A 13,796-nucleotide genomic window follows, 5' to 3' on the forward strand; every position below is an offset into this window, starting at 1 on the left:
CGTTTAGATCGACCCTAATCTCTCCCATTTAGGAAACAAATACACAAGCTACCTCGACAAAACTTCGTGCACCATCCAGGACCAAACGCACTACAAATCTGTCTTGACGTCATCATCTCCTTACATGGTAATCGGCATACCGTATTTTTTAGCAAAGGAGACACAGAATACGTCGGAGTATTCAGTTTCAAAACGTATTACATTGTGTGATGTTGTCAAAAAAAGGTAATGTTACTGCAGTGGTATAAATTACAAAACACAAAAGTTCAAATCAGTTTATTTTGGACTGGCTTTACCCAACATTTCATATTGTTTCTTATGCCAGATTTGACCACGTACTTACTGGCGACCCCTTTACATGCAAATTTTGTGTCAAATGGTGTGTTCTCCTGGAAAAACAAACGTACGATTTCTATATGAAGGAGGCGAAATTTGCCCTCAAAACTCGAAACCACCCCTTTATGGGGTGTACCTAGCTATTTTGAACGAGCTTCTCGAATCTGCAGCTCTATTTCGAAATGATGGTCTGGTTTTCCTCAGCTCAAGGATAAGTGTTCTCCATCGCTGTGGGCATTACTATTCTCAACTGGGGGTACAGTTTCCAGTCGTAATGTTTTTCATTGTGTCCGGGATATAAAACCTTTCCTTTTCAAACTTTCAGTTTGATTAACACTAGTCCACATCTTGTCAGTGATTAAACATGTTTCAAGTTTAAATGTTAAATTCTGGTCTCGAGCCCTCCTGTTCGACCAAACTGAAATTACCCCTCCCACTTTGGCTCGTCCAGTGGGTGTAGCAAGGGTCGTGCCATCGCTTAGGAAACGGAGGGTGCATTAATTGTTGCATTTCGATGCACATTTTGATTACATTCAGAAGATTTTGTGGCAAAAACTCAGATAGAGAAGCATTTATATTCACATCTCACTTATTCATGACTGGCTGAGAGCAGCACTTCCATTAAGTTAGCATCATTACGCCATTTATTATGCCAAGAAAGATGAAGCCAAGACATTTTGCCCTCCCTGGTCTCAGCCAGAAATGGTTATACCTTACAGAGTTTTTTCCCACGGAATGAAAACAAATGTACTTGGGCTGAGGCCCAAGAACAATAAAGAATCGAACTCTTACACCTTTACCTTTGCCATTACAGATAAAACCTAAATACAAAAATAAAACCAGGATGAAGTGATAGCTGCTAATAAATCTTTTGGACTCACATCTGTATCGACTAAAAATTAGCATGATATGGAATAGTGTGATGGACTCAATGCCAACGTTGGAGGTAGACTCAAAAACCTCGGATGACAACTAGTACATTTGTAATTCAGATGCAAAACTGAGCATGCGCACTCTAACTAACGTGCACTTTCGGAGACGATGAAAGACTGCAGTTGCGATTAATGTTAAGACCGATGTTATGAAGATGCGTTCCAACAACATTCATCACTACATCGGGTGCACTGCAGAGGGGTGATCTTTCGGTGTCACTGAAAAGATTTGCCTGTAAGGAACGGATAGCTTTCTTAGAATTTTAGGTAGCTAACGTAATCCAACTTGTGTTAACTTCGATGAATACCAAGGGATGTCTGATCAGTCCTGCCAGATCTTGCGCAGACTTCCGATCTCACAGCATCACGTACTGCTTCGACAATGAAACATCTAACCCCATCGGTTTCGCCCGGAATACAACTGTTTGGGATTATTCAATATATATTTTGGGCTGTGGGGGTATCCAGAATGACGAGATCCTAAGAACAACAGTTACAATTAACCTGGTTTTGTCGAGTTCTATCATTTAAAACATCCATTAATATATTCGCCCGAAAGGGGAAAGAAGCCATTAGCTGCACAGTCCGAAAAAAAATCCACTTGACAGTGTGCAGTAATATTTCTTTCAACTTAGAAAACGTCGTCTCAGTTCAGAAACGTCATGCACGGCGGGAGACCTAAAGGATTCTAATCGGTTATATTAGGGGAAAATGATGACAACTGTTCCGACTTATTAAGATTGCGATGGCGCTTATAATCCTGGGTAATTTGACAATGACGCGTTCTGGGTTCTGTTGCCATGGGCTTATCCATATTATGAACCACCAGAGGCAACGTTTCGACTAAGTACCCTTTAAAAGAAGTCCATGGCTATAGTTCTGTTTCAGTGGAGTTAAAGATACGTACTTAACTGATATGATAAGCTGCCCGAATGAGGTATATGTACCACTCGGGGAAGGTTGGCCCACATTTAATTTTTGTACTAAAATATCACGACGTGCAATACATTGATTGAGTCCATTAAAACATGTCATGTTGAAAGGTTTCCTTGTTTCTCATTCCACTATCGTTTCGAATATTAACTCCAAGTTTTGAGTAGACACTTTCACCAATGAGGTCACTCTTGTTCCATTAAGAGCCAATCAATATGAAAAATATTCGTGTCAAGAGAATGAAACCGACCCCATCTTGAAAAAATACTTTGCATACGAGACGCATAATAATCCCAGAGAGTCGGTGTTCTCAAGTTCTAAATGTGCCTTTGCAAGAGATTGAGATAATTGGTATCTATACAGTAGCAGGAAATGGTCGCCTGGTTTCCTTGAGATACACAGACTTTGCTGGGTCTTAATTCATGCAACATGAACTGCAGATTAATTCACGATTCTGCTTACGTCAGGAGTGACGTGCATGTTAATGAGCGAATGTCATTATTGTTCAACTATAGACTTTGGGCAATAGCGTTCGCTGAGCTGTGTGCAACCTTGCACTTCGTTTTCCAAATGCGGTTTAAAAGAAGCAGGAATTACTTGCCTTTGAGCGGAACCAACAGCATTGGAGACTTAATAGAAGAGTTATTTCAGAGATTGGAATTGTATCTATTCCTAGTCTGATGCAGAAACAGAGATGTTTCCCGCGTTATTGGAATCTACACCTCAGCTTATAGCAAATGAGAACACAGTGTATCGGTTGTCATGGTGACGCCTCTGACAGAATTCCAAGAAATGATTAAAGAAAATGTGTTTTTATCGTGTTTGATCGACAAAATATGACAGAGATTGAGAAATTTTAAGGTTTTTCTCTGTACATATTGCTGCGCAGGAAGTATCTTTTTCAATTGATTTTGGAAACCCAGAAGGACACGGCGGCAAACGGGTGTAGTCTGGTGAATATTTATTCAGACATGGCAAGCCTTCATGAACGAATTGGGTCATCTGCGGAGTATATCTATTACCAGGGACTTAGAAGGAACGCTTAGTTTTTCAAATCTTTCACGCATATCTTCCCGGTGTCCGTAATCCAATTATCTTCTCGCAATTCCGAGGCTTATTTAAAGTCAAAATAGAATGATAAGAAATTATTTCTAGAAAGAGCTGTTGTAGCTGTTATCAGTGACTCCTGCTAATCACCAATCTGTTCCCTAATCCCATGGAAAGACGGGGTTCGGCAAGTTGGAACGTAGGTTCAGGGAATAATGCTACAAAATCACCTGCCTTCCCTCACACATATGGCATGAGACCTACCGAGTGCCCTGTATACCTCGATAGCGGCGGCGCACAAACTCTTCAGTTGGAGGACTGACTGACAGAATGAATGAATCGATGGATGGAAGGATGGAGGGTAGATGCATGCATGCATACATGATTAAGGTTATATCGGCCCACGAGATTCGATCTCCGAAGTTACGCAAGAGTAACTTTCTCTCATTATATTTTTGTGTATTTACTGTGAAGGATGACCGTTCAGCCCTGGGTGTAATTTGATAACCAGCACTTTCCATTAATCTCGGCCTGTGAGAATCGTATATGACTGTTCAATTCCATTCGTTTAATTGTTTTGCCGTCTGCAACTACATATAGTGGGGTTCGATAACCTGGGGTTAGAGTTACAGAGTTACTGGTATCCAATCAACTGTTAAACGTCGATCAGTGTGTGCCGAGTCGAGTCAGACTCATGTTGTCTGTTTTCAAACAAGGATATGACGAAAATCTCAAATGAAAATTTTTCTTTTAATCATAAATTCAACTAATTAAGCTGGAATAAGCAAAAGCGATACACATTTTCGAATATTCATTGTGTTAATTTTTGACCAGCCAGAATAGTGACGATAATGATGTCGACGACAGTGATGGTAGTGGTTGTGATGGTGGTGGTGGTATTGGTGGTGGTAGTGATGGTTGTGGAGTGGTGGTGGTTATGGTGGTGGTGGTGGTGGTAGTGTTGTTGTTGTTGGTGGTAGTGGTGGTGGAAGTAGTGGTGTTGTTGGGGTTGGTGGTAGTGTTGGTGGTGGAAGTGTTGTTGTTGTTGTTGTTGGTGGTGGTGGTGGTGGGGTGGTGGTGGTGGTGGTGGTGGTGGTGGTAATATTGACGGTGGTGGTGGTAGTGGTGGAAGTAGTGGTGGGGGTGGTAGTGGTGGTGGTGTTGAAACCAAGAGTCAGTAGGGAAAAGGTGGTTGTCTGATTTAAACACGGAGACACAAAGACTTTATCATGGGGATTATCCTTGTACCAATTTGATACAGTTGGTAGAGATTTAGTTTACACCTATTCCTCCTTATGTGACGCAAAATTTAAAATAAATCCTCTCAAGGCAAGCGGTTTTTAGTTTTTATCAGGACTTTTCTTGAAATTGTGATATTCGAAATAAAAGAATACATGTACAATATTTGTATAATATGAACAGACTGTGGCACACGAGGAATTATCACTTTGTCTTAAACCCGAACCTTTCTCCAGGATAAGGGAAATTTGTATTTGCTTCATAACTCAAATATCCTTCGCAATTTCTTTTGAAGTCTCACCAATGTTCATAGCAAGTTTTGGAAAAGCAACGTTCGTTGCGAAACCATAAAGAAACGGTTGAACGCGGAAGTGATAATTGTTGCCACTTAGTCTTTCTGATCCAAATATAGCTTAAGGTAAAATTTTCAGATGGGATTGGAGATGGGAGTTAGGAAACTTCGATGCTATATTTTGTTCAGATGGACCACGATTACCCACTAATTTGTATTCTAATTGAAAACCTGTTTTGACTGAAGTTTTGAAAAATGGGACCTTGTTCAAGACCACAATTTAACCATCGAAACAGTCACCAATGAAAAACAAGATATTTTTTTCTATTTTTGATCGAAATATCCCAAAACTTAAAGTCCCTTAGAGAGACTTGTCTCTAATAGGACTATTGTAGCTGTGTTGAAATTATCGTCATTTTTTTATTTAAAGTAGATTAAGAAAAGCTTTGTCGAATGTAGACGTTTGTACATTTTTTAACCAATTCGGCGAGAGTGAGTATCCGCGCCGAGAATAAATCAGTCAGTACCCGAATCTATTACAGCATTAGCAAAATGCACAGTGTGCATCCCATATCACAAACGACAGAAACCTTTATCCAATGAAATTATGTGATGTCTAACTGAGTAATCTTTCGTTTAAAGGTTTGTGTTGCTTTGTCACTCAGTGATAAGACCGACTCTGAAGACTCCGAGTGGCCTGCTGTTTAGGCGGAAAATCTGATAGCGTGGAGGATACCAATTTGGCGTGACGAGGAGGAAACTGATGAAGTTTATTTCAAATGGCAAGCTATCGTGTGGTCATGTATTCAACAGCGGGCGAATTTTAGACCAGAATTTTCTTAACTTCGGTATTTACTTTAGAGATAAATACAGATATCCCTGCGTTTCGCACGACATATCGACAAGATTTGGCAGTAAAATATATAGGGTAGGTGGTAAAATCTACAAGTCTATGGCCATGTTAAATTGTGTGTACGCAGCATCTTCATAATTCGCACCGCATGTATCTGGTTACTGGTAAAACTTGAGAATTGCAACAAAGAAACCAAATCGGCGTCTCCATGGAACTATAAGATCACTGATTCGTCTGCCAGAAACGTCACGAAGCTTTTCGCAATATTTCGTAAAGCGGATAATTATCTGCGCAAAAGTTTTAAGAAAGCGAAAGGTTCGTTATATTTAGGGCATATCGTATATGTACAGAGATATGGCATTATGCTTGACTCCACGGGGGATTTCTAAGTCACAGCTAGCTTGCAAGCAACATATGACTTAGACATAAATGGGTTTATGACCGATGAATCCGAGATATCCTCTAATACCCTCTATGCTTAGTCAAAACATATTGCTGCCAACTTTTAGTGAATAAAAAGGGGTGACACTAATATGTGGCAGTTGCACTTTCAAGATCGCTCGTTCTAAAAAATTCAAAAATGACCCATTACTGGTAAGAATAGATCCATCCTCGACAACTTATTGGGAGATCAGAGAGTAAAATGCTGCACTTTTCAAAATCTGGACATTATCGCAATCATATCAGATAATTTTCGGAGGCTTGGGGTATTTTCCATTCATTCGCTGAACGATCTAGGGAAAATGACATTTTTTTATATCACAGATCTATTAAACTGACTAATCAAAACACCTCCTTTCCAAGAAAAAAAAATTACCCGCATGCGCACCTACAGTTTCTGAGCGTAGATCCGTCGGGCATTTAAAATTGCTCCGAAACTACGCAAAAAGAGACTGTATTATTTCGAGGAGTGAGCCTGACGAATACTTTTCTGTCCTCGAGGCATATTCATCCCTTCAACATTAATGTTAAATCGGTGATCAGGTTATTCTTTGCATTCCTCAATTATTTTCTCAGCATGATGAAGTCATAGGCCAGCGTTTCAGGCCTATAATAGATAGTGTGTTCCCAACGCGATAGCTTGTAGAGAAAAAAGTAGACACAGAGAGGGGATGTATTATATAATACTTTTTTTAGAAAGTCTTCTTCCCAAGGAAAAATGTAAAATTTCAACAAAGAATAGTCGAAATTAGCAAGATTTCGCTTTTTTAATAAGCGGGAAGATTAAGGGTCGGCTTCTTGAAAATTGTAGCAGGTAATTCCTAGAAGCAACAATTTTCGTCCCCACTTAATGCTCTAAAGCCATCTAGCTTGCGTTCGACACGTTCACCAAATATGATTGCCTAATTTGCAGTAATCATTACTGAGAAAAGTCGCATATCACATAATAGTCAAGTTTCATAAACTATCTTTGTGATGTTACGAGGAAATCAGGACTGTCGCATTCAAATCGCCCCTTTGACAGCAAGATACATATTTGTAAAGTTATAGAGCCCGCGGTCTCATAAGATGCACAGAGTTTGAGTGTGAAGATTGCAAAAGTGTTAGAAAGAAGAATACGTATCTAATTTCAAATCTGATTTCTATAAGCTCTTTTCATATCGTATCGCTGAGCAGGAAATACAGTGAAAGTTTGTCAAAAGAGATTATGCAAATTGAACATTATCTGGTGAACAGCATTTCTATCTAGATGTACTAGTATTCATACTTACACATATGTCTACATACATAATAACACACTTAGAAATGTATATGCTGATATATCAACACGTAATGAAGACATACATACATACATACATACATACATACATACATACATATTTTTATACTGTATATTATATACATCAATATTTTATGTTTTAGAAAACGATTAAGGAGCTTAGTGACGTAGAATTTGTGTGATAGAAGGTTGCGTTTCGTATGCACAGATAGAAACATTTTCGAACAAGTTTGTGACCTGAAATCTATACCCATAGCCTTGCTTTTCATTTGAAATGCATAATATGGTACTTACTCAGTAATCTTGAGTGGTAGTCATTAGTTTTAAACTTTTACGTTTCATCTGAACAATATTAACGATCGCTGACGCTTCACTTTTGTCTTGCAGCGATCCTCGTCGCGCTAAAATCAACTACAATCAGAAATAAAATTCTCTGTAGACAAGCTTTTTCACTCATCCTCCGACATGCACCACGATGTTTCTGCTAGCTCGACAACAAAATCGTTATCACAAAGGTGATATTTCTGTGGTCAAACAACCCCTTCTGCGATGATCATTACTGGGTCTGGACAGCTGTTCGTCTTCCTTAGTCTGCAGCCAATCGGCAAATATTTGAACTGGTTCCGTTTTCGCAGCGGTATTTACGCGAGTTTATGCGGTAGCGTATTTGGTGTGTGTTTTTTCACGATTTCTAGGCCTGGTTTTCATTTCCTAATTGGCCTGACATCTCCTTTCCAGAGAGTCGGCCCAAGGCATTTCTCACACCTTAAAAAACCTGGAAATATTGTTCGCATTCTGTCGGGAGAATTCTAAATCTCTCTACAGCCCCCTCATTACGTGTTGGAATCTAAAACTTCTCTTCTTTATTTTTCCGTTTGGCAATTTTCACCTTCCAAACATCGAATAGAATTGAAGGAATTGAATTTATACATCAAAACCTAGTTTTTCTCAAGTTGAAATCATTGTGTTCAAATCAATCAATTCTTTATGAAATGATTCAAAAACTGTTTTAGTCCATATCTTACAGACAGGTATTTCAAATTGTGTACAGTTCACTGTATTGTGCACGTGTCCTACTTGCATACAGCTACTAATGACATTTAGGCCGTGACCTCACTGGAAGACTTCACGAACTTCACATCTTTTACACGACAGTATCTCCGAAGAAATACGTGCAAGATAGGTTTCTTGAAAGCAATTTACTCTGAGGCTATTTCGGATTTCTATGATAGTGGCTCGGGTAGAGTAACCCAAAATATATGTTTATAACAGATAGGAAACTAACCGGAAGGATAATGCGAATGTCTTACAGACAATAGACCCGTCTCCACAGCCTTAATGAATCATCAAGTCTTCTATCAATCCGACCATCCATTCATTCATCCATTAATCCATCCGTCCATCCATCCGTCCATCCATCCATCCATCCATCCATCCATCCATCCATACATCCATCCATCAATTCATTCATCCATCCATCTATCCACTCATCCATCCACCATCAATACACCCATCTATCCATCCATCCGTCCATGATCGTGTACGTCAGTACATGCACAGATATGTACACACATATATGTGTGTGTGTGTATACATGTATATATATATATATATATATATATATATATATATATATATATATATATATTATGTATACAGTATAAAAGTATATAAAGAGTATATATACAGACAGACATATAGGCAAAATGACTACATTTACCGGTATTTACATTTTGAACACAAGCGAACATTAATTCTGTTGTTTTCTTCAGATTAATTGAAATTTAGCTAATGACACTAATTATTTTGAAGATCTGCTATCGAGTATGAACACAATGTCAGTACATGTGAGAGTTTATACAACACTGGCAGAACTCTCGTTCTATCTTTCTATGACCTCCGACAAAGCTAATGTTTCAGCTTACGCACGTATTAATCCGATATCTGCCTCGGGGATTGTGTGAGTACGCCGCTGACTCCCACTGCGATGATAATGCCGACAGTTCAACTCCCAAGCCATTTTCCTTGTGTTTTCTGTCTTTGTGTTCCTGTTCTCGTATCTACGATCTGTGTTTTTAGATAAGGGGAGTAGGCAGGTCAGTGTAACATGAGTTCTCCGGTATTTTCTCCGCGTTCCTCGCCTTGACCTTAAGTTGTTTAGAAACCTTGTTTGAAGACAACAGAAGTGTTGAAGTTATCAGAATTTTCTAACCATTTCCTTATGCTCCTAAAACCTAATCAATTTCATATATTGAATATTGCTCTCTTTCTTCTAGCGTTCTACACTTCTTGAAACCCATGGAATAATCTCATACATCAGAGCTGTCAACTTCAGTCACGACAGTCAAGGTTGCTCTCCCTCGCGGGTGGTGGGGGTGTAGGGAGACTGGACACTTGTAAACTCCAAATGTCGGCGACACGCGAGAAAACTGTCATTGAAAACAGAGGAATTTAAAAAATATCACAGGTGTATGATATATTGATATATTAAAATAAATGAGAAGAAACCAAACACGTTTATACTAACAATTCATCTACTCGATAATTGTCATTCTATAAATCGAGGGCGAAGGAATACATTACAATGAAAACCACCACTGAGCATTCTTATCGTGAGATCGAGCATGATCAATTAAGGAAAAGTATTATTTTAAAAACAGTGAAGTTTATCGTGAAGAACATCATAAACCAAAATGGTGACCTGAAGCTTGAATTGTTTATGCATATCAAGAATTTAAAGTTTTTAGGTAAGGGGACTCTCACTACTGCTATAATATGACCATTCTTTTTGAATGACAAAGATATCTAAAAGATATTGTTTGAACTTTATACCCCATACCTCTAAACCATAGGAGATATGAGGTGAAATATGGGTGTTATATACCACTATATACCGCATAACTATAATTGTTTGACGGATCATTAATCTAAAATCATAAAATATACCAGTAATTCGCGGCTTTTTTTCAAATAAAAACATGCTGTTTCCAACACAATAGGTTGTCTATTGTGACCCAAACAAAAGATTGAAGTACAAACAACTTCATTTACAGCAATATCCTTCAAATAAAACGAACCTTCGATTTTCCTTAGATATTTCTTGCCCCCGATCACACCATAAACTGTCTTAGCAGCATTGATAATCAATTTGTTACAATTACACCAATTTACAATTTTTTGAAATACTGAATTTACATCAGCAAGAGGAATGATATTTGGACTGTCGTGGATAGAACGGAATAGATTAGAATTATCGGCATAAAGCCTAACGTTGCAAAAGGCAGAATAGTTTTTGTATGCCATTAATTTGAATTTAAAAATAGTATAGGGCGCCAAATTATCGAGCCCTGAGGAACACCACACTTTGTTTCCTGCTTCTGCGATTTAATATTGTTAATGCTGACAAACTTGCTTCTTGATTTCAGGTAGCTTTTCACGACAAAGGTAACCTTCTACCACCCAAATGTTCCAATGTAGATAACGAAATGTCGTAGTTCACAGCGTCGAATGCTTTGGAAAAGTCTATAGACATACCAAGAGATGGGTCAGTATGACATGAAGCAAGGACGGAAGCTGTACATCAACTTACAAATGCGTGTCACTCAGGAAGAATTGGAAATCACTAGTCCGCTATTCAAATACAGGAAACTGAAAGTACGTAAACTGAACTGTAAGTGTGTACCATGAATTGCTTAAAACGTGGTGAATGATTTCGAAAATCTTGACTCAAAGTGTTCCTATGAAACCCGTACAGATTGCACTCGGAGGACTGGCCTAACTGTTTAATCCACAGTTTTAACACGAAATACAAAATGAGACAAAATATTTCGTGAAGGAGAAGTTTTAATTTATATCGTGACTCAATGTCACCGGTGTATAATGTCAAACACTTAATCAATACTTATGGTTCTTACGATTCCATATAAGAATTGTTCGAAAAATAAGGTATCAAAATATCTCCATTACACTTATTAGTCTTACGTTTAATTATCTTAAACTCATTTATCAAATTAACTAGTAGTAGGTTCTGATAATTATGAATACTATAAATGTGAATACACACATTGCTTATCTCGATAGATATATTCTTATATTGATAAGTTTGACGACAGATCAAGTAAGAGCCATCAATTGAGTTATATTGAACCTCGTTAAAAGTCAGACTCTCTTCAGAGTAGTGCGCGATGTAACGCACATTCATGTAAATAACATTTTCGACTTGGGCAAAGGCGGCACCAGGTTAGAAGGGAACTTTAAAAAATACAGTACGTGCTTAAGTCAAGGATATATTGAATTTGAATCTAAAGAGGTGTTTTAAAAGAAAAGGTAGTCTTCATTTCATTTTTTCCTACTCGCTGGGAGTGATTTGGAACAATGAATAAGGATAAATTACAAACTTGAATGTTGTGCCCTTTACAGAGTACAGACGTGTAATTTTTTTCACAAATTTGAAAGGCTCGTGCGATAAAACACTTCCGATAGCCTCGATTTCCATCTGCGTTATACTTTAAAGAACTGGCGATACGCCTGAATAGATTATCATATCTTTGTGATAGGGTAGTGGGCACAAAGAAAACAGCCACAGGCATCTCTGTGCACTCTTATCTCTACATTGAAATCGACATGTTGGCGTGCTACATTTTTATTTCATTCTCCTTTTTAAAAAAAACTGGGATCGAGTCGTGAAACAGGGGGTTTTAGTTGTTCTTATAACTTTAGATCTCCACAGCATCATGAGAAGAAAAAAAAGCAAAGAAATTTAAAAAGGCGAGACGCAATCTTTAACCAAAAGTATCGTGAATATATCAATGCAACTAAGAATACATCTCTGTCCATATTGCTATGACAACATTGTCATTTCGTGCGCTGGGTGGATAATGACGAAGTCGTGATCGCCGAGTGGATTTCTCTCGAACAGCATACGCCGCTTATAGTCTATCTATACATCGTTGATGTATTTACAAAGCGAGTGAACAATCTGTTTTATATCAGCCGCTCTATGACTCGAACAAAGCAATGAAATTACTCCGAACCTGACTTTCAACGTGCCCAGCGAAGGGGTCGCTTTAGGGAGTCACAAATGCACGCTTCCAAGTGAAACATGCCCTCCTTATATAACCCTTTGAACTTACCACTGTCCCTAAAAAGTTCAGGTAGCGGGAATTAATAATTCAGGGAAGGTAAATAAATGGGGTAATCTCAGTTTATCATTTATCCGGGAAATTAGCATTCATTTTACGTGAACTTTACAAGTTCAACGTCTCCACCCTACCAAAGGTACAGGTCTGTGAAATTCCAAGTTGTCAGATCTAGATCAGTAAATTAATGCTGAACTCTTATCATGACGAGCTTGGCAATTACTGTTTAATGATCTACTCTCTAATTCTTTATTATTCATGTCAATGTAATTTTTCATCGGTACGTACAAAGCTTGGTATGTTGTTCTCTCCGTCCACAGAGTACTCTGTTAACGTCATGAACGGTACGGCGAAGTCTACCGACTGAAGAGACTGAGTGGACGGAGCAAGGCGGATTTCTTTGTTGCTTGAGAAGTGATCCGAAGTGGCCGTGACTGTGAGACCCCAGCAGGTAAATGGTGCCGGTCCGCCGATCGATCGTCTCAAGATGTTCAAAACCTCCGTCTTCAAAGCAGCACTAACTGGAGGGCCGCCAATATTTAAAGAGTTAGCCTTTGTAATTTGATCTGCTTTTATCACCGACATAAATACTCTGCCTTATGCGTGCTCCTACGCTATCTCTTAAACGGCATCTATCAATTTCCACTAAATCAATTTCAAACATAAAATATTACCGGTGTCACTTTCGCGCGTTTCCCCCCACACGATGTAACAATGAATCGGGTCATCTGAATACTGGCTAAATGCATGCAGGATGGATATAACCTGTCGCATGTTATATGACAACGCACTGTGATTGCTGATTTTATTTTTGCAGTTTAGGTAATGCATAAACAGCTTGTGAAAATCTCTCCTCTTATGCTGTGAACAGTGTTGAAGGGTTATACGTTACTATGCACGGAATACTGGCCAAACAATTTTAAAAACTAAAATAAACACATCATAAATCGATCCGTTTCTCTAATTTGTCAGTCCAAAAACAACAATACATTTAAAATGAAAAAAAAACAAAACAAAAAACAAAACACGCAATACACTTACCTTACCTTTCTACGTTTCCGTTGGCGCCCTGGCGAATATCAAGAAACTTATTGACACGGACAAAGTGCGCTTTGGATGAACGCTTTTGCGGCGACGTTTATCGAATTTGGACGAGTAAAAAATCAATTGATTACAGAGTGTATCACATTGAGATACTGAGCATGTCTGCCTGGTTATCTTTGCTGACGAGAAAATCATCTGCGCATGCGTTTGTACGCAAATACTGAGTAGTTTTAATGTTCTGATTTCGCTTGAATGCGAACAA

The 13,796-nt window shown here is 38.5% G+C and overlaps 1 protein-coding gene across 1 annotated transcript; it reads right to left on the bottom strand.

Annotated features, from left to right (window-relative positions):
* Window positions 1–4,183: 4,183 nt before the first annotated feature.
* LOC139134211 (integumentary mucin A.1-like) lies at window positions 4,184–13,075 on the bottom strand. Its single transcript, XM_070701124.1, has 2 exons — window positions 12,779–13,075; window positions 4,184–4,444 (listed from the first exon to the last, which is right to left on the bottom strand). Exons 1-2 carry the CDS (start codon window positions 13,073–13,075, stop codon window positions 4,184–4,186), a joined length of 558 nt encoding a protein of 185 aa, XP_070557225.1.
* Window positions 13,076–13,796: the final 721 nt, after the last annotated feature.

The sequence above is a fragment of the Ptychodera flava genome, chromosome 6 (assembly GCF_041260155.1).
Source record: "Ptychodera flava strain L36383 chromosome 6, AS_Pfla_20210202, whole genome shotgun sequence".
NCBI classification, from domain to species: Eukaryota; Metazoa; Hemichordata; class Enteropneusta; family Ptychoderidae; genus Ptychodera; species Ptychodera flava.